This window comes from Aythya fuligula, chromosome 15 (assembly GCF_009819795.1).
Source record: "Aythya fuligula isolate bAytFul2 chromosome 15, bAytFul2.pri, whole genome shotgun sequence".
Classification (NCBI taxonomy): domain Eukaryota; kingdom Metazoa; phylum Chordata; class Aves; order Anseriformes; family Anatidae; genus Aythya; species Aythya fuligula.
Genome location: NC_045573.1, coordinates 924718 through 941981, shown reverse-complemented (window position 1 = coordinate 941981; position 17264 = coordinate 924718). Strand labels below are relative to the sequence as shown.

At 57.7% G+C, this 17264-nt stretch overlaps 1 protein-coding gene across 1 annotated transcript in view; it reads left to right on the top strand.

Moving 5' to 3' along the window:
- CACNG3 (calcium voltage-gated channel auxiliary subunit gamma 3) overlaps positions 1–12705 on the top strand; it is a 29093-nt gene extending 16388 nt beyond the window's left edge. The window contains exons 2-4 of the mRNA XM_032197566.1: positions 8659–8742; positions 10265–10405; positions 11215–12705. Coding sequence (XP_032053457.1) covers positions 8659–8742; positions 10265–10405; positions 11215–11726 — 737 coding nt within the window. The 3' untranslated portion in view covers positions 11727–12705. The remainder of the gene's footprint in view (positions 1–8658; positions 8743–10264; positions 10406–11214) is intronic.
- Positions 12706–17264: the final 4559 nt, after the last annotated feature.

The following is a 17264-nucleotide window of genomic DNA, read 5'->3' as shown; positions in this document are numbered from 1 at the left end:
ACGAAAGATTAAAAAATCCTGGAGTTGTATTAATTTAAAAGGATAAACTCAATCAGCAAAGCTCATTACTTTCTAGCACGTGGCTTATTTACACTGATTCTGGTGGCACCAGCCCTCACTCTGCTATCATGGCAATGTCAATTACGTTTCAGAATAAAAATCAATGTTTATTTGCTGTTAAAGACGAAACAAGAAATGGCTTCCTCAGGAGTGCTGGGAGCTCCCCCAGCCTGCTCTCGGTGCTGGTGCCCTGGGGGCTCCCCAGCTGCCACGGGGGCTTTGTCCTGGTCCCCATCTCACCCCTGCCCTGCTGCATTGACCTCTGGGGGGGAAAGCCCCCGACCCCCAGCAGCTGCTTCCATCGATGGGCATCTGTGGTCCTTGGTGAGCTCAACTGATGGGAAGGAAACCCAGGGGAGCGTGGGGGTGACCTGAAAGGCAGCTCCGGTGCGTTACCTGATTACTTTTATAATGAGAAAACCAAAGCTGAACCCTCGAAGAGTGCTAGAAATTACCCATCCTTTTCAAACTTTTTTTCCTCTATTATTCAGAATTGTTTTGCTTTTCTGAAGTGCCTTGTGTAGGTTGTAGCAACCCCACAGATTCCAGAATGGGAGATGATGAGTCACTGTCAAAATGTAGATTTTTTTTTTTTCCCTTTTAGCAATGCTGAGGGAGTAAAGTCTGTGACATGCTGGGCGCTGGAGCATCCCTGGCTAAAACTGGCAGAAGTTCCCAGTCCACCCGTTGGTGTGAGAGCCTGGCCGTGCCCACAGCTGCCCCCATGGGGATGCCTGGGTCCCCCCAGCTCCAACACAGAGCTCTGGGCTCACCCTTTGGCGGGGTCTGTGCCTGGAGGGCTGCATCTCCAGCTGGTGGGGGGCTGCAGCATGTGGCAGAGCAGGTCTCTGTGTACCCCCAGCCCCGGAGTGCCCACGTGTGCCTCGCTGAGCTTCCCATGGCAGCGGGCACCAGGCTGGGGCATCCCACGGTCAGCCTTGGCTGGGGGGCGTGAGCCTGGGCACTGCTCCCTGCCCCCCGAGCCGTGGGTCCTCGCCACCCGGGGCCAGGTCCTGCTGCACTTCTGCTGCACATGTTCCAGCTCCTGTCTGAAGCAGCATCAGCACCCGGCCGGTGCTGTAACCGCAGAGCCCGCCTCTGCCGCCTCCTTGCTGTTGCACTTGTTTAATTTGACTTGGGGTTTTTCCACTGCTTTTTTACCAGGGAAAAAAAAAAAAAATCCTTCAGAAAATGCATATCTGTGTAGGTGACTCTGCTGAGACACCAACCACCACCACAGAGAGGGGGAGAGGGTGTGAAAGAGACGGAGCCAGGTTCTGCGCCACCGCCCCGCTGGGGATCTGGCACGGGGCCACTGTGGGAAGTGGGGATGTGCTGGGGGGAGCTGGTCCTGGTGTGAGTTTGTGTCCTGGGGGGTGTCCTGCTGCTGGGGCAGTATTTGGGGAATCCATCCCAACCCACAAGGAGCAGAGGGAGCTTTCCAGCCATCGCGCATGCTTCGTCTTAATTTAACTTCTCGCCAGTGAAGTTTGTGCAAGCAGATGCGTTGTAAAGAGGTGACAGCCTGTGATCTGGGGGGCCACAAAGCTGATCTTGTGGTGGGGACAGGTTGCTCACCTGAGTCCCCAAGGCTGCCGTGGCTCTGGGAGCAGAGCAAGCTCCAGCTGAGCAAACACCTACCCAAGGCATTCAGGTGCATTCGGCAGCATCCTCGGATCAAGCAGCTCTTCCAGCTGAGTTGCCCTCGCCACTGGTTTGAGGAGCCTGTAACAGCCCCACCACTTTCCGTTCGCTTCCCCAAGCCGCTCATGTTGCGTTTGAATCCTGTCTGTGCTGAGGAGGTAGCGGTGAGGAGGTGAGCGCTGTGCTGGGCTTTGTCTCAGAGGAGCTGGGGGCGGCAGCCTGCCTGCGGGCGCCGTTGCTCACATCCAGCTCCTGGGGAGAGGGGAGCAGCCCAGGGGTGCCCCCAGGCTTGGGGTGACTGACACTGGCAGCGAGGGCTGGGAGAGCTCTGCTGTGCTGGGGCATTGCCCAATATGAGAGAACAGCGGCCCTAAACTCAGTCTGTGCCCACCGCTTAAATTGGGAGCACTGGGGGGGTTTGCAGGGAGCTGCTTTTGGGCAGATGGTGCAGGCTCAGCCCAGTCTGGCAGCAGCATGGTGCTTTTGGGGCTGAGAGCCTCTTGCCAGGACAGGAGCAGTGCCCTGCGGTAGCTGCTCAGTGCCACCATCCCCATGGCACAGCCACTTGTCCCTGTGGGGGTGGCGGGGCCCCCCACAGCCACCCGAGGTTTTGCAGCTCCGCAGCAGGGACCCTGTGCAAACAGCCTCGGGATCCCTTGCAGAGCGGGAAGCTGGGGAAGGATAAAGATGAATTTCCTTCCAACTCCCCAGGCATCTGGGAGGTGGGCGGAAGGTAAAAAAAGATGAGCCTTGAAGTTTTAATTCCTTAGAGATATTTAGGTACCTTGCTCTTGTTACTCGAGGGAGCTGAGTGCCTGAGCTCATAACCCAGCACTTTGTAGCCGAGCTTTGACCTCTGCTTCTCCAGTGGATGTTAAATTTCAGAGAACTTCAGGCACAGTGGCCACACCACATGCTCCATGCAGGTTAGGCCCAATAAGTTGTCTTTGGGATAGCCGTTCCTGTAGGCCATGGCTCATGAGACAACTTGCCTGAGCTTACCAGGGTGTGCCAAGAGCCCAGGCCTGAAATTTGACCTTGCAGGAGGGCTGAACTCACGGATGGGGATGGCAGGAATACTGCTCATCTCCCCAGGTCTTAGTTCCCACACCGAGGGAGCAGCAACAGCCAGAACAGTGCCTGAAAAGTATTTCACTGGATGAGAAGTAATGAGATTTTTAGAACCCAAACTAGAGCCTTTTAGTCTTTTGGCTTTCCAGGTTGTGATCAATATTCTTGGCCGTGTTTCCACCATCAGCATCATGAAAATCATAGTTCTGTCGCAAACTCCTCCTTCCCCCTGCCCCCCCCCTCCAATAACCCTCCCTGGGGGAAAGTGCTTTGAGGGGAAAAAGACCTGAGATAAAATCAATTAATTGCCTTTGCATTCTCTGATAAATGCAGTGCAGAGAGTACGTACTTCGCAATACAAATGAACTAAAGCAGCAGCAACAAAAGCTTGATGAAAGGAAACATTACCCCATAAGAGCAGCCCGCTCCGGGCACCAGGCAGGTGTTGGTGGTGGGCAGGGGCTGCTTGGGGTGCTCCGACCCGACGGGGTGAGAGGGATGGAGGAATCCTGCAGAGCACGGGACGAACAGGAGCCCAGCGGGGGGCAGGGGATGGATGCCTTTTCAAAATGAGAGAATGCAAAATGTGTTACGTGAGTTCATCTCCTCCACATTAAATGTTACCTGAAAGGCAGGGCCATGGTGAGGCTGGAGGAATCAGGCAGATCCGCTCTGCACGCTGGTGATCCAGTTCTCACGTACCGTGTTTTTATGTGAAGTGTCCTGCAAGGTTCCTCAACTGGGGAGGGCTGCCCTGCCCTGCCTGGGGACACTGGGGGCACCCCTGCAGCTGCCCACCCAGGGGTGCCCCTGGATTAAAGCAGTGCCATTAAATCAGGACCCTGAACCAAAGCTCACTGGTGGTACAGAACATGAACAAATGCTTCTTGTGGACTTCCAAGGGATTTCTATGGGGCTGAGCAGGGAGAGGGGAGGAGCAGACAACTCAGGGCAGGTGGCACCTGACCAGCAGTGAGGCTGGGGATGCTCGTGCTGCCCTGAGCCCCCACAGGGAGCCCAAAGCTTTGATGCATCCTCCAGGGCCCAGAGGAGCAGGAGCAGGAGAGCAGGACCTGCTCAGGTGCCCCCCACCCCGGCTGCTCCCCCCCTGCACTGCTCATCCATCACTTCCAGGGGAGGCTGGGCTCCTCCAGCCCCACAGAGGGGCAGGGGGCTGCTTTGTGCCCTCTTGCACAGCAGAGGCTTCAAAACAGGCTGCACGGGGAGCACGGAGCCGAGCTGCTGAAGGACACGCTCCTGGGGGCCGGCCTGGCCCAGCGCCGCGGTGAACTCATCCGCAGAGGGCATGATTCATCCTGAGCTCGCCCTGCTCCGTACGTCTCGGACACTCAGTGCCAGGGTATTTTACTGCTCTTGGCTGCTGGTAGGCTCCAATGTGCCCAGCCCTGGGGATGCTCCTCCTGCCCTCGGTGCGGCCGTGGGGCTCTGCAGCCAGCATCAGGCTGCTGCGTGGTGGGTGCAGGGGAGCAGCGAGCTGTGCAGCCGTGACTCCCTCCTGCAGGAGGGACTGAGGGAGAGCAAAGCAAGCCAGCAGCAGGGAGGGCAATGTAATACGACAAAGGATTAACTTGCTGGCTTCACGGCTGGCTCTCCTCCAGCTTGCTGCCTCAAACCTTTTTTCCCCAGGCTCCTCACCGCTGCCTGTTGGCTGGGCACTGCCCACGTCTGTTTGCACATCTGGGGGGCACAGGGCATGCACTTGCATGGGGAGAGTTGGGCTTGCTCACAGTCCTGTGTGATGGATGTGCCCCGTGGGTTAGTGAGAAGGCAATGAGGATCTGGTTATTCGGCACAGAAAAATGCCATGGGAGAAGCTGGCCAGTGCCAGGGCGGGCAAGTGGAGGCTCTGGAGCAGGGCTGTGCAAGTCACAGCGAGAGGAGCCAGCTGCCAAACAGCCCAGGCTCTGGGCAGGGAAGCGCAGCGATAAGCTAAGTTGGCTAATCGGGATTCACACTGACAGGGAGAGAAAATTACCCAGATCCAGCACAGAGGCAGCTAAGCGGGGAATGGATAACCACAGCAGCGTTCTGCCTTTGCTCCAGCTCTCCCAGCCAGCAGATGAATTAAAGCCCAGGTGGTGTGACTCACGCACGCAGAGCAGGGTCACTTTGCCAGCACGGGCATCAGCTGTGGAAATGCCAGGCCAGCGGGCTGGGCTGAGCCCAGCACCCCCAGAGCAGCCCCTGCCCAGCAGCAGCTCGCCTTCTCCTCCTGCAGCAAGAGAAGAGCCCAGCCCCAGGGAACGTGCTGGTGTTGGGGAGGCAGCTGTACCCCGAGCAGCCCCTCGGGCAGCATCGCTGCGCTGGGTGCCGTGCACGGGCCAGGACTGCCCTGGGTGCTGGCCATGGTACGGGGCTGAGCCTGCAGCAAGCCGGGAGAGCGTCCCGGTGAGTCCCAGGCTGCTCCTGCCCCGGTGCCCTGGCAGGAGCTGGAGGTTTCTGGGGGTGGGTGCCCCAGCTGTGCCCCCGACTGCAGCCCTGCCAAAGGAAAAGTGGGCAGGAGGTCTGACAAAACCCAAACCCTCTTCCTTTGCACCCGCAGTGCTCTTGTTGGTAGGGCTCCTGCTGTAAAACAAGGAGAAAGCCCCAAATTTCGAGTTGTGTCCAGGTGGGTTCATGGTGCGTGGAGCCCCGTAGTTTGAGCAGCCCCTCCTGCAGCCCCCGGCCGGGAGCTGTGTTTTTGTGCTGTGCGCTGTGTGTGCACTGTGTGCTTGCAGCCCGGGCATTTTTTTGGAGCTGGGGCGTTCTCTGCGCGCCAGGTGACCGCGCGGTCGCCGTGGTAACGAGCATCGGGAGCAAAAAACCCGAAATAAATGTCGGGGTGTGAAGGGGATGCGGCGGGGCCGGGCCGGGCTCCCTGCGGCCCTCGTTTGTGCGAGCCCCGAAGGCAGCGCCCGGGGGTGCGGGGGGAGCTGCCCGGGCAGGGGGGGCTCCCTTGGCCCCGGGGTGGGGCAGATTTTGGCAAACCTGCTGCAGGGTGAGGGGCTGGCCGGCCAGGAGCATCGCGAGCCCCACGAGCACTGCCTCTAAAGAAGCCTCCAGACATGGAGGTTGCAGGCAGGAGTTCAGTCCTGCAGCTGAGCAGAGGCTCTGTTCCTCCGCTGGGAAAGTCACTTCTCAAAAAATATACAGATTTTTATGTCTGTGGCAATCGAAGTGTGTTGGTGGGACAGGCAGCACTGCAGCAGGGGTTGCACATCCCAGCCGGGAGCAGCAGCCCAGGCTGGGCAGCTCGACCCCTGCCATGGCATCCTGCAGCCGGGGGGGCTGCACCCAAGGCTTGGTCTCCAAACTCCTTTCCCACGTGGCTCCAAGATAAAGTTTTCTCTTGTTAATCAGATAATGAGTGCTGGCCACATGGGCCTGCTGAGAAGGTTATTTCAGAGGGAAACGTCCCTGTCTTGTGAGCCTGTGCACTTGGAGGAGATCCTGTACCATCCTGGGGGGGGCTTCCCTTGCTAAAGGGAGCTTTGCAACCCCTGCAGGTCAGGGACAGCAAACTGGCACAGCACAGTGCAGGCGGTGGGCTTGGCTGGTGCCAAGACAGAGCAAGGACCTGCCTTGGCTGGGTGACAGCTGGGGAGGAAAGGGAGAGATCTGGGGGGAAGCTTGGGGGGCCTGGGGCAGAGCCTGGCTGGCAGGTACGGGGAGAGGGGAGGAGAAGGTGAGTGGAAAGCCAGGAGCAGGGGAGGAGGAGGAGGGAGGCTGTGCCGAGGCTGCTGTCCTTGCCGTGCCCGGTGCCTCCCCACCCGTTCGTGCCGCCCATCCTCAGCCTCCCCAGCGCCCGCAGTTCCCAAAGCAACGGCAGCAGGCGCTTCTCCCTCCGATGCCGCGTCTCCGCGTGGATGACAGCTTGCCACCTCCAGAGCTTCATCTCCAGGCTTTAATTGATGCCTGTCACGATGCTCAGCTCCCCCGAGCTGGAGCTGGAGAGCAGACTGACGGTGTGCTGCTGGGGATGCCGTGCAGGATGGCTTCTCTCGCCCTGCGCCCCGTCCCCCAGCAGCACATCCCACGAGAGAGGGGACACAGCCAGCATGGCCTGGCGCTGCTGTCACACAGAGCTGCTCCCATCGAGCTGCTGCGGGCTGGAAAAGCCATCAGTGAAGGTGGACACAGCTCTTCTGAGAGGGATGGGGCACGGGACGAGCAGCGCATCGTGCAATGGCTTTTGGCAAGCCAGAAGTCGGTGGCACAGCAGTATGAGCAGGGGACAAGTCCCCGGGACCTGCACCACTGCAGCATGTGGCTGTGAGATGTTTGCTGGCAGGGCCCCTGCTGCCATCTGTCCCGCACCAAGCTCTGCGTGAGCGTTGGCAGCTTTGTGGAAGGGCCATAACCCGAACGGGATGGCAAGAGGGATCCCTCCCACCTCAGCCTGCCCTGACACCTCGGGGAAGCCGTGCTCCGTGCCTGGTTACCCATTTATAACGTCAAGGACAACATTTGTCAATGCTGCAGAGAAAGCACCGGGCATACCCTGGCACTTGTGTGCTGCTTCCTCCGGAGAAGGCAGCTCAGAGAGTCCTGCAGACAGGACCCACCGCAGCTGCCCGGACCCCGGAGGTGCTGCAGTTCCACCGAGCCCTGAGCTGTCCCCAGCAGCGCTCGGTGCCTTGGAGGGCTGCCACGGGGAGCAGGAGCTCAGCATCCACAGGCGGGGACGGGCTGCATCCATCAAAACAAATCCATAAGTGCAACTGGGCATAGCCAATTTTTTTTGTTGTTTTAATGCCTTTGATTTCCCTCTGACTGCACATCGGTAGCACACGGAGCAGGCTGCTGGATGGATGAGCAGAAACAGTAAAGAAGAGAGACTGTACGCAGCCAGTCCCTTCTCCAGGCTGCCCCACCAACACGTGTGACCTGTCAGGATCTCCCCTCTGTGGACCCCCCTGTGCTGTCCCCATTCCCTTCCTGTAGTGACCGAGTCCCCAGTGTGCCACCTGGCTGAGCCGGGCTCGTCCTTGGCTTTCTCCTTTCATGGCACAACTGCACCACTTTGGCACAGGAGAGAGCTGGGCCCTAAAGCACAGCGAAGAGAAAGCCAAAGCAAACAGGCGTTCAAAGGCAAAATGCTTTTGTTTTGCTTCAGAGCCAGGAGGGGGGAAAATCAGGGAAAAAAAAAAAAGAGAGCCTTTTTTTCCCAAATGCTAAGTGGGAGGCCATCAGATGCCAGAGCATCTGTCTCCTTCCCCAGGGCTTCCAGGCAGCGCTGCCGGTGCCCACCACAGCGAGGCTGCGCTCGGCCCCCGCTCCGGGTTTTGGGTGCGGGAGGAGGGGGGCAGCAGGCGTGGGGCTGTGGGGGTGCGGGGTTTTGGGCCGTGCCGTGGGGTGGGTGGCTCAGCCTTGGCACTCGCCTGTGACTCTGGTGTGTGTGTGTGTGTGTACACACGTGTGCCTGCTGTGCAGGGGCTGCGTGAAGGGGGCTGGAGCAGGGTAAGGCCGTGTCCCCTCGGCGACTCTGCCTTCTCCAGCATCTGCTGCGGTTGCCAGCGTCCCAGGCACAAAGCAGAGCTGAGAAGCATCAAGGAATGGAAAGCAGGCGAGAAACCTGTTGTGGTAATTTGAATGAAGTTACCCATGCCTCCAAAAATCACATCTCCAGAGTCAATCTGCGCCCCAAGTGGTGTTAGCGGGCACAGAGGGGCAGGCAGCCGCTGCTGGTGGGTGCTGCTGGTGAGAGGTGGTGCTGCCCTTCGCTGCAGGCTGCCCCTGGGAGGATTGGAGCGGGGGGGTGACACCGAGGCTCACGGGTACCCCCGGGGCAGGGGGGCTGTGGTTGGGGTCACTGGGCAGCCCCGTGCAGTGCCGCCCCCAGCGCAGAGGGATCTGAAGGCTTCCTGGCTTGTGTCTCCTCAGGAACCTTCCGAGGAGTGTGCAAGAAAATCGACCACTTCCCCGAGGACGCGGATTACGAGCAGGACACGGCCGAGTATCTCCTCCGTGAGTCCCCCTCTGCGCGCTGTCCCCGAGCCCCGTCCCCAGCAGCCCCCAGCTGGCAGCAGGCCGAGGGGTGGCAGCCCCGGCTCCCCGCACGGCAGCACCCACCCAGGCACCCACACGAAGGGACAGGGGCACTGCCCAGCCTGCTGGCAAACACGGTGACAGGCTGAGGGGTCCGCATGGCAGAAGGGCACCTTTAACACCTACACTGCCAAGTAAGCAGGGATATGAGGCAGCGGGTGCAAGCACTGAGGTCTCCGGGCTGGCTCAGCTGCTGACACCCCGGGGTAAGGGACCCCGGCACCCCCTGCCCCTCTTGCGGGGCTGCTGCTGGTCCGGGCGCTGCGCTGAGCTCCCCGTTTTGTAGCTCTCCACGGGGAGCCATCGGCTCTGCTCACCCAGCTAGGAGGGGAGTGTGCCGAACGGAATCGGTGTGCAATTTTAGGAGCTGAGCGTTTAAGTTCTTCTCCCACCCCCTCCCACAGTTAAAACAAAAAGTCTATTTTAAAGCCCCCGGAATGGCATTTTAATAGGGCTTCTGTATCTCGGTGCTTTTAATAAGGGCCCTAAGAGAGGGATGAGCCCAAACCAAGGCACGGTGTATTTTAGGTGCCTTTGCTTTAGCAGCAGATAGGGATTTGCTGCATTAATTGTTCGCTGCAGTCAGTTTGGAAGCTGAACTTCTGATAGGGCTTGTAGGAAAGACCCTTCCCTGCATAGCTCTGGTAAGTGATCCCCAAGCATGCAGACAGGCCCTGCCCGAGCTAATCCTGCTGATTTAGGGATGGAGCCCGGCCTGGGGCTACAGCACCAGCCCTGCTGGGCTTTGGGTCTTGGGCTTTTTTTCATTTAGGTAATGTTCCTCCCCTTCCTTTCCCGTCAGAAAACAATTTTAATAAGTAAGTAAATGCAGCTGCAGTGGTTTGGGGACCCAGGTGACTGGTTCCTGACCCCTGTGGCTGGCAGTGCAGTGCCTGTGGGTTCGTTGGCAGCCCCTTGAGATCTGGGAGGTTTTCTGCAATCCTGAGGATCCGCTCTTAGCCACAGCCAAAACCCAGAGGTGCCGTGCTTTGTAGTGAGGAGGGAAATTGTTAATGCTAGCTGCATGACAAGGCTCAAGAGGTAATTCCTTGAAATAGTGCAGGAGAAAAAATAAAAAATTTAAAAAAAAAATTAAAAAAAAATCATCATTTTAAAGGTTTTGTGCCTGGAGGCCTGAATCACAGGTCTTGCGTGGTTGATGCAGGGCTCGAGAGCAGCTTGGGAGAAAGAGGAGCAGCGGACACCCAAGGGGAGCGGTGCGGGGCTGCCCCCAGAATTGTATCTGTGAGGGCTGCGAGGGCATCCTCATGGGGCTGGGACCCGGCCTGTGGCTGCCAGCCCCCCGCGGGGTGAGCCGGGCTGTGTGCCACCGAGCCCAGGGGGTCCCTCCCCAGCAGGGTCCCCAAATCCAACCCGGCCCGGGGCTGCCATGGGGCTGGGGGTGCCGGCCCCTGACCGTGCCCCGCTCCTCGCCCTGCAGGTGCGGTGAGAGCCTCCAGCATCTTCCCCATCCTCAGCGTGGGGCTGCTCTTCTTCGGCGGCCTCTGCGTGGCGGCCAGCGAGTTCTACAAGAGCAAACACAACGTCATCCTCAGCGCTGGCATCTTCTTCGTCTCGGCAGGTAGGAGCTGCCCCGTGGGTGGGAGCAGGGGCTCTCCGGGTGTGCTGCAGGTGCGCACGTGGGGACTCGAGGGGGGACAAGGGGAGCTGGTGGCACAGCCTTGTGAGCGGTCCCATCCCGGGTGAAAAGTCCTCAGGGACAGTGAGGAAAACCCACAGCGGTCCTTGGCCAAGGGGCCACCTTGCCAGAAAGTCCTTGAAGCCCCACAGGGTGTCGCTGGGGGAGCCCAGCATGGGCCAGGTTTTGGGGGGATCTGCCCTCGGCCACCACGGAGCACCCAGCCCTGGGCAGCAGGTGGAGGGGCTGCCACAGTCCTACAGGAAAAATAACTCTGCCTCGAGAGGCCGTTCCTTCAGGATTGCTCATTTCTCTGCGCACTGTTCCCCAACGCTTCCACTGATTATTTTATGACAATGTCTTTGTCTCAAGGAACTGCTCTATTTTGTGTTTTTCTTCTCCCCACAAAGAGACAAATTACTCTCCCTCCTTCGGCTGGCAGGAGCTGCTGATGCAGATGAGAAAACAACAGAAAGAACATAATCGATTCATTAAGTAAATACAGGAATGCATCAGCCGCTCCTCAGCCTTACGACACAGCCCCACGGCTCTGCTGGCAGTGCAAAAATTGCCCAAATCCCAAACAAAGTCCCCAGGCCCTGCCAGAAATTAAGAGACGGAGCTGCTTTGCTTCCCAGAGCCCTCAGCCCTTACAAAATGGGGCTGGCACCCCCCCGGGGCGCGGGGACACTCCCGTCCCCCCCATCCCTCTCCCGCTGCTGGAGCGAGCGCCTCTCCCTCTCCCCCCGAAGGTCTCAGTAACATCATCGGGATCATCGTCTACATCTCGGCAAACGCGGGGGACCCCGGGCAGAGCGACTCCAAGAAGAGCTACTCCTACGGCTGGTCCTTCTACTTCGGGGCGCTGTCCTTCATCATCGCCGAGATGGTGGGGGTGATCGCCGTGCACATGTACATCGAGAAGCACCGCCAGATCCGCGCCAAGTCGCACTCGGAGCTGCTGAAGAGGTCGGCCTTCACGCGCCTCCCCACCTACCGGTACCGCTTCCGCCGGCGGTCCAGCTCCCGCTCCACCGAGCCGCGGTCCCGGGACATGTCGCCCGTCAGCAAGGGCTTCGGCACCATCCCCTCCACCGACATCTCCATGTTCACCCTCTCCAGGGATCCCTCCAAGGTCACCATGGGGACGCTGCTCAACTCCGAGCGGGACCACGGTTTTTTACAGGTCCACAACTCCATCCCCAAAGAGTTCAAGGAGTCTTTGCACAACAACCCGGCCAACAGACGAACCACGCCGGTCTGAGCGGGGCCCCGCCGCCGGGCAGCGTGCAGAGGCGCCTTGTCAGGCTGCATGACATGATCCTCGTGACGGTGTAACCCGTGAAACCCCGTTTTTAAGGACAACCCCAGCAGGCTCCCCATGCCCCTGCCCCAACGGGGGGCTGGGTTTCTCTCCCGAGCCACCCACCCGGCTGCCCCACGGCTGGGCTGGGACTGCCGCCCGCCCCCGGCACCGAGGGCACCGCGCTGCGCCGCGTCCCCGGCCACGGCGCCCCTGAAGACTGGCTGGGGGCTTCCCAAAGTCACCATCGTTAATGTTGATAATAACCGCAGTGTTACCTTAGCTGTATGTCCCCATGGAAATGCTGGCGACAGCCCTGTCTGTGAGAATCCCCATCCGGTAGTTACATTTAAGCGAAACTGCCTGGAAGTCCGGAGTGTGAAGCACTGAGCGGGTAACGTAACGATGCTCGTGTTCCTGAAACCGTGTCCCCCGTTGTGATGGATGGAGTGCTCGAGCTGGGTTTCTTTATGGCGTTTCGTGCATGCATTAAATAGCTTGGAATTCAATTTTGTCATGTCGGGTTGGAAGAAACATCCTTTTGCAAATTTCTGTGGTCTTGAAAGGGCTTCTTTCTTTCTTTCTTTCTTTCCTTCCTTCCTTCCTTCTGTCTTTCTTTCTTTCTTTCCTCCCTCCTTTTGGTGCATTCTGACCATGAAAGGACTCAGGAGCAGAATTCCTCCAATGACTGGTAGCAATTAGCCAGCATTTAATTAATCTCTAATGTTGCAAGAAAACGAAATAACTCCCTAAAATTAATACACGCGCAGCCACAGAATACTGTCTGGGTGAATCGAGAGGCAACGCTTGAGCCGGTGGTACTTTGGGAGAAGCCGAGTTGTGGCTGGGCCTCTGGCTATGGTTTGTATGCTGATGGTGTATGATTCTATAACGAACATGACCAGGAGATTGACGAGAAAAATAACAATAAAATTGTCCAAGTTTGGCAAGCAAGTTACTTGGCTGAATGGGGCACGCGTGCTGACCCTGCTGTGGGCACCGGGATGCAGCGTGCATCGCGGGTGTTTATCCCATGGCGGTGGGGAGGGGGAGATGCTCTGGGTCCCTCCATACTGGACGTTTTTAGGCACAAAGAGTGGCGGGGGGAGCACCTCTCCCACCCCACGGGGAGCCACCAGCACAGGCCGGGGGGGCTGCAGGGCTGGCACCATGCATGTGGCCACGGGTCTGTCCGGAGCAGGGCTTGGCTGCAGGAGGCAGCGCCTGCGCAGCAGCTCTTGGCGCAACGTGTCCCTTAATTGAGGTTTATTTAGCCATCTGACAAAACTGATGGATTTCTGGGGAGTTTGTTAGGTGAGCACAGGTGCTGGGGGCCCAATGAGCCCCGTTTGCTCTGCGAGATGGAAGCACCGGGTGCTGCTCCGTGCTCCTGGCAGCCAGCGGCCCCGTGGCGTGGCCATGCGTGGCTTCAGGCGGGTGCCTTGGCTTCCTTGGGGCTTATTTGCTACTATTGCAAGGGGGTGGTGGCAAGGAGCCCTATTCAGATGCTAATTAGGCCTCCTAATTGCCACAGTCGCTGATTGCATGTATTAAAAACAGCCGAGGAAGTGTAGCATTCTGATCCTAGGGAAATATTTAAAAACAAAGTAGTGAAAGGGCTCGCTGTGTAAAATGCAGAAGCAGCAGCATTTTCATCTACCTGGCAAGCGATCATCAGCCTGTGAGGGCTCTCTGCAGCTCCCAGCGTGCAGCCTCCTTCATCAGGTGGTTGCCCTGAAGAAGACCACCTGAGCACATGCCAGCGTTGTTTCGGGGAGCTATCCCAGTGCCTTGGACCTCTGATAGTGGCTCTGGGCTCACCTAGCAGCCTGCGCCCCTCAGACCCCCAGCAAACCGCCCAACCTGCCCCATCTGACAGATGTGGTCAGCGTAGGGCCAGGAGCGGGGCGTGCTGAGGACTGCCCTTCAGCGGACCTTTGGGGACTCTGCGAGCAGAATCCCCGGTGCTGTGTGAGCTGAACGCCACAGCAAGATCCCCACGGTGGGCACGGAGGGACTGACCCCACGCGGTGTTACTGGGGCAGGGGCAGGAGCCTGCCCTGAAGCATCCCTGCCTGCTCACCTCTGGGCTGTGCGCACGTACGTGCACGCTTTGTGGCTTAGAGGAACGTATTTTTCAGACTTACATCTTCAGAAAACATTCTCCAGCTGAGTCACCAAACACTGCGGGTAAGAAGCCCTGTGCGTCCTTATCAGGAACAGCGAGGCGTGTGAACAGGGTGCACTTTTAATTAAAGCCAAGCCCCACACTGGCGGAGCAGTGCGGCCCGTGCTGGCCGGGAGGCTCGGCAGCAGAGCAGAGCACTGGGACAGCAGGAGGCATCGATGGCCAGGAAAACATGTGGCCAGCTGCAGATGGATTAGCTCCCGTGTCATGGCAATTGTTAATAATCCAACCCACCGTGCTGTTATCATGATCAATACTGTCATCGCTGCGTTATTTACTGCCATTTTGGTGGCCACCAGGAGCAGCCATTTGTTGGGGCAGGAACGCTGCGTGCCACCTCCTGGGCAAGCGCAGGACTCCTGGTGCCTCAGGTGTCATTAAAGCCACGTTCAGGGCAATTTGTGTTGCTGTTGCTTGTCTTGAGGGCCAGTGAGCCAGGGGATGGCTCAGCAAAGGATTGTGCTTTGTTTCAGAGAGAGGATCGATTTTCCAAAGTCAATTAATTTATCCCCTAAGTCGTGGAACAGAAGCAGGAGGTGCCCCCAGTACGAGGTCTTACTGTGGGGTGGCCATGAGGCAGGTGGTGCAGGAGCAGCCAGACAGCACGGGTTTGCCTTCCTTGGGGCTGAATTTTTTCGTTTGTTTCTAAGGCACCCTAACTCCAGCTGTTGTTCCTTCTGATGTCGTTGTCCTTTTGTTTCACCCAGTGCAGCCGGCTCACCTCACCCCGGTCAGCACAAAGTGCCGCTGGTGCTGGCTGGACAACTCGTACAGCTTTGTGTCTGGTGCTGTGCTGGGAGGTGTTAATGGCAGAGAGACAGGACGGGGACCTGGCTGCAGAGCAGCACATCCAAACCCTGCTGTGCTGCTGCCCTTGCTTGGAAATGAGACCCCACAGCTGGAGGCTGCTGTGCAGGAGGGGTTTGGGTACCGCTGCCAGAGCCCATCGGCCCCATGTGGGGCAGCAGCAAAACATCCCCTGCATGGGGACCACGGGCAGCCTGTGCCAGCACCAGCAGGAGCCTGCCCCCGGCATGGAGCAGAGCTGGGGGTCCCAGGCTGGCAGCCCCTCTGCCCCACCGATGGGCACCACCGTGCCTCTGCCCCCGTGCCGCAGGGGCTGAGCTGAGCCGCAGCCTCCCCTGCGAGACCGAGGCGCTTGTTTGTGAAGGGAGGCCGGGCAGGCGGTGATTGAAGGTGTTTACTGCCACGTGTAATATCTTTCCTTCGTGCCGATGTCTTTCCCCTGAAAGAGAAAATCAATACCCAGGCTAAATCTGGAGGCTTCAATATTTTTCACAGAAGTGCAAATCAATATGGATTTCTTAACAAGTTTAATTTCGATACCTGAAAGTGCACATTCTGCCTATTTCCTGACCTTTCCAATCCTTTGGGGAGAAAGATTAAAAAGATTTGTTCAAATTCAAGAAATTGAATCAGCAATTGCCCCATTACCACTTCCTTCCTGCCAGACCTTGATAAACAGCGTGATGGCCCATCCTAGCCACATGGCCCACGGCACCTCACCCCGTGCCACTGCCGACAGCCGTGCCGTCCTGCCCTGACCCGTGAGGCTCACGTCCTTACCCCAACACCCAGAGCTGCAGCCAGCACAGGAGCAGCAGCCCCAGTGGCAATGAAGGGACAGGAGCCAGCTGTGGGCAGATGTCCCCACTGCCCCTTCTCACGTCACACAAACCAACCCAAGCCTACACTCGCTTTTGAGCAGCTTGATTTAAGGGTGCTGCAGTGCTCTGGAACAGCTCTGTATTTATCGTGCAAAGCCTTTGTGCAGTTTCAGATCATCGTGTGATCACTGTAAATGCTGCAAAATGAGCGCAAGCTGTGGGCTCGTCTCACCTGAGCTAAAGCCTTCAGGTAACGTTGTGATTGCCCTTGGAGTGATCCCGCTGAAAAAGTAAAGACCATGCAGTTACATTACTAAAGCAGATGTGTCTGCAAAGGTCAGTGCCTGCTATTTCAATGTCACCCCAGCAGTGGCTGTTGCCACAGGCTACTCGTGGCTCATCCTGCACAGCAGGGAGCTGCACAGGGGCCGTGCGCGGAGCTGGCCCAGGACAGCGGGGCAGCAGGACGGGGACACTGCGGCCCTTGCAGTGGTCGCTGTGGGCTTATGTTCCTGCTTGCTCCACTCAAAAACTCAAGGGAGGTTTTTAATTGCTGCATTTGTGTTGTGGTAGACAGAAGACCCAGCTACAAGCTGCCTGCTGCTGACCGGTAGAAGTTGGCACCAACACAAATGTGGAGGGAAGATGTCACCAGCAGCGGCTGCAGCCGAGCTCTTCTTCTGACCCTTTTTTTCCAAGCCCAGCTCTGCAGGTACCTCCGATAAACGTGCAGCTTCCCCATGGCTTGCTGTAAGAGAAAGCTCCTCAACTCAGTTCCTCCAGAGCCTCTTTGGACCCCTTCGTTGGTACTTTCTCAACATTGTCCTTTGCCCTCTCTTGCTGTGATTTGTTTGTGTGTTTTATTTTTTTACTGTTAGAAATAGCTCATGAAAGCCTAGGTAAGTCCAAGCAATTTATATCATGTGTTCATTATTTTCTTGATGGACAGTAATGGCTTCTGTGGTGCCATTACTATCTGTCATCTAAATCCAAATGCTGAGGTGCTTTAAAGGGCAGCCTTTCATTCCGGGGCTGCAGTAGCTGCTCCAGCATCGTTTCCTTCTGCTGCAAGAGCCTGCATGCTGTAAATCTTCGGCTGGCCATGGCCACTAACCCCAGCTCTTAAAAGTTCCCCAGAAAATTTTCAATGAACGAGACTTTCACCTGCTTTTAGAGTGAAGTCTCACTGCTAACAAACTTGTCACTCTGCCATGAACCTCCCTTCAGTCACTAGAGAAGAAAAGCCTCCTTGACGCACCCACGCTTGCATTAGAGGGGGTGTCGGGAGCAGGGGTGCTGCGGGGGGGAGAGCCTGGCCCAGCCCCCCTAATGGGTGCCATAGCCCTGGGAAGCAGTGATGCAGGTAAGTGCAATTATAAATTAATTAGTGCTGGGTTTCATTGCCTGTTCCTGCTGGTGGCTGCAGCCTTGCATTGATGGTAGCCAAGGTGGTGTTTTTAAAATCAAGCATTCTTCCCTTTTCCTTGATAAACTGGTTTCTATCAGCAGTCCAAAGGAGCTTGCCAAGGCTATGAATTATTCCAGGCTTGCTCTCACCCTGCCCAGTACAGGACAAGTCTGATAGTGAACAGTGCTGGGACTCCCAAGCTGTCCAAGCTGTCCTCCCTTTCTGTCTCTTCTGGGCGTTGTCACCACAGTTTTTGGAGCTGTCTGGTTCAGCCT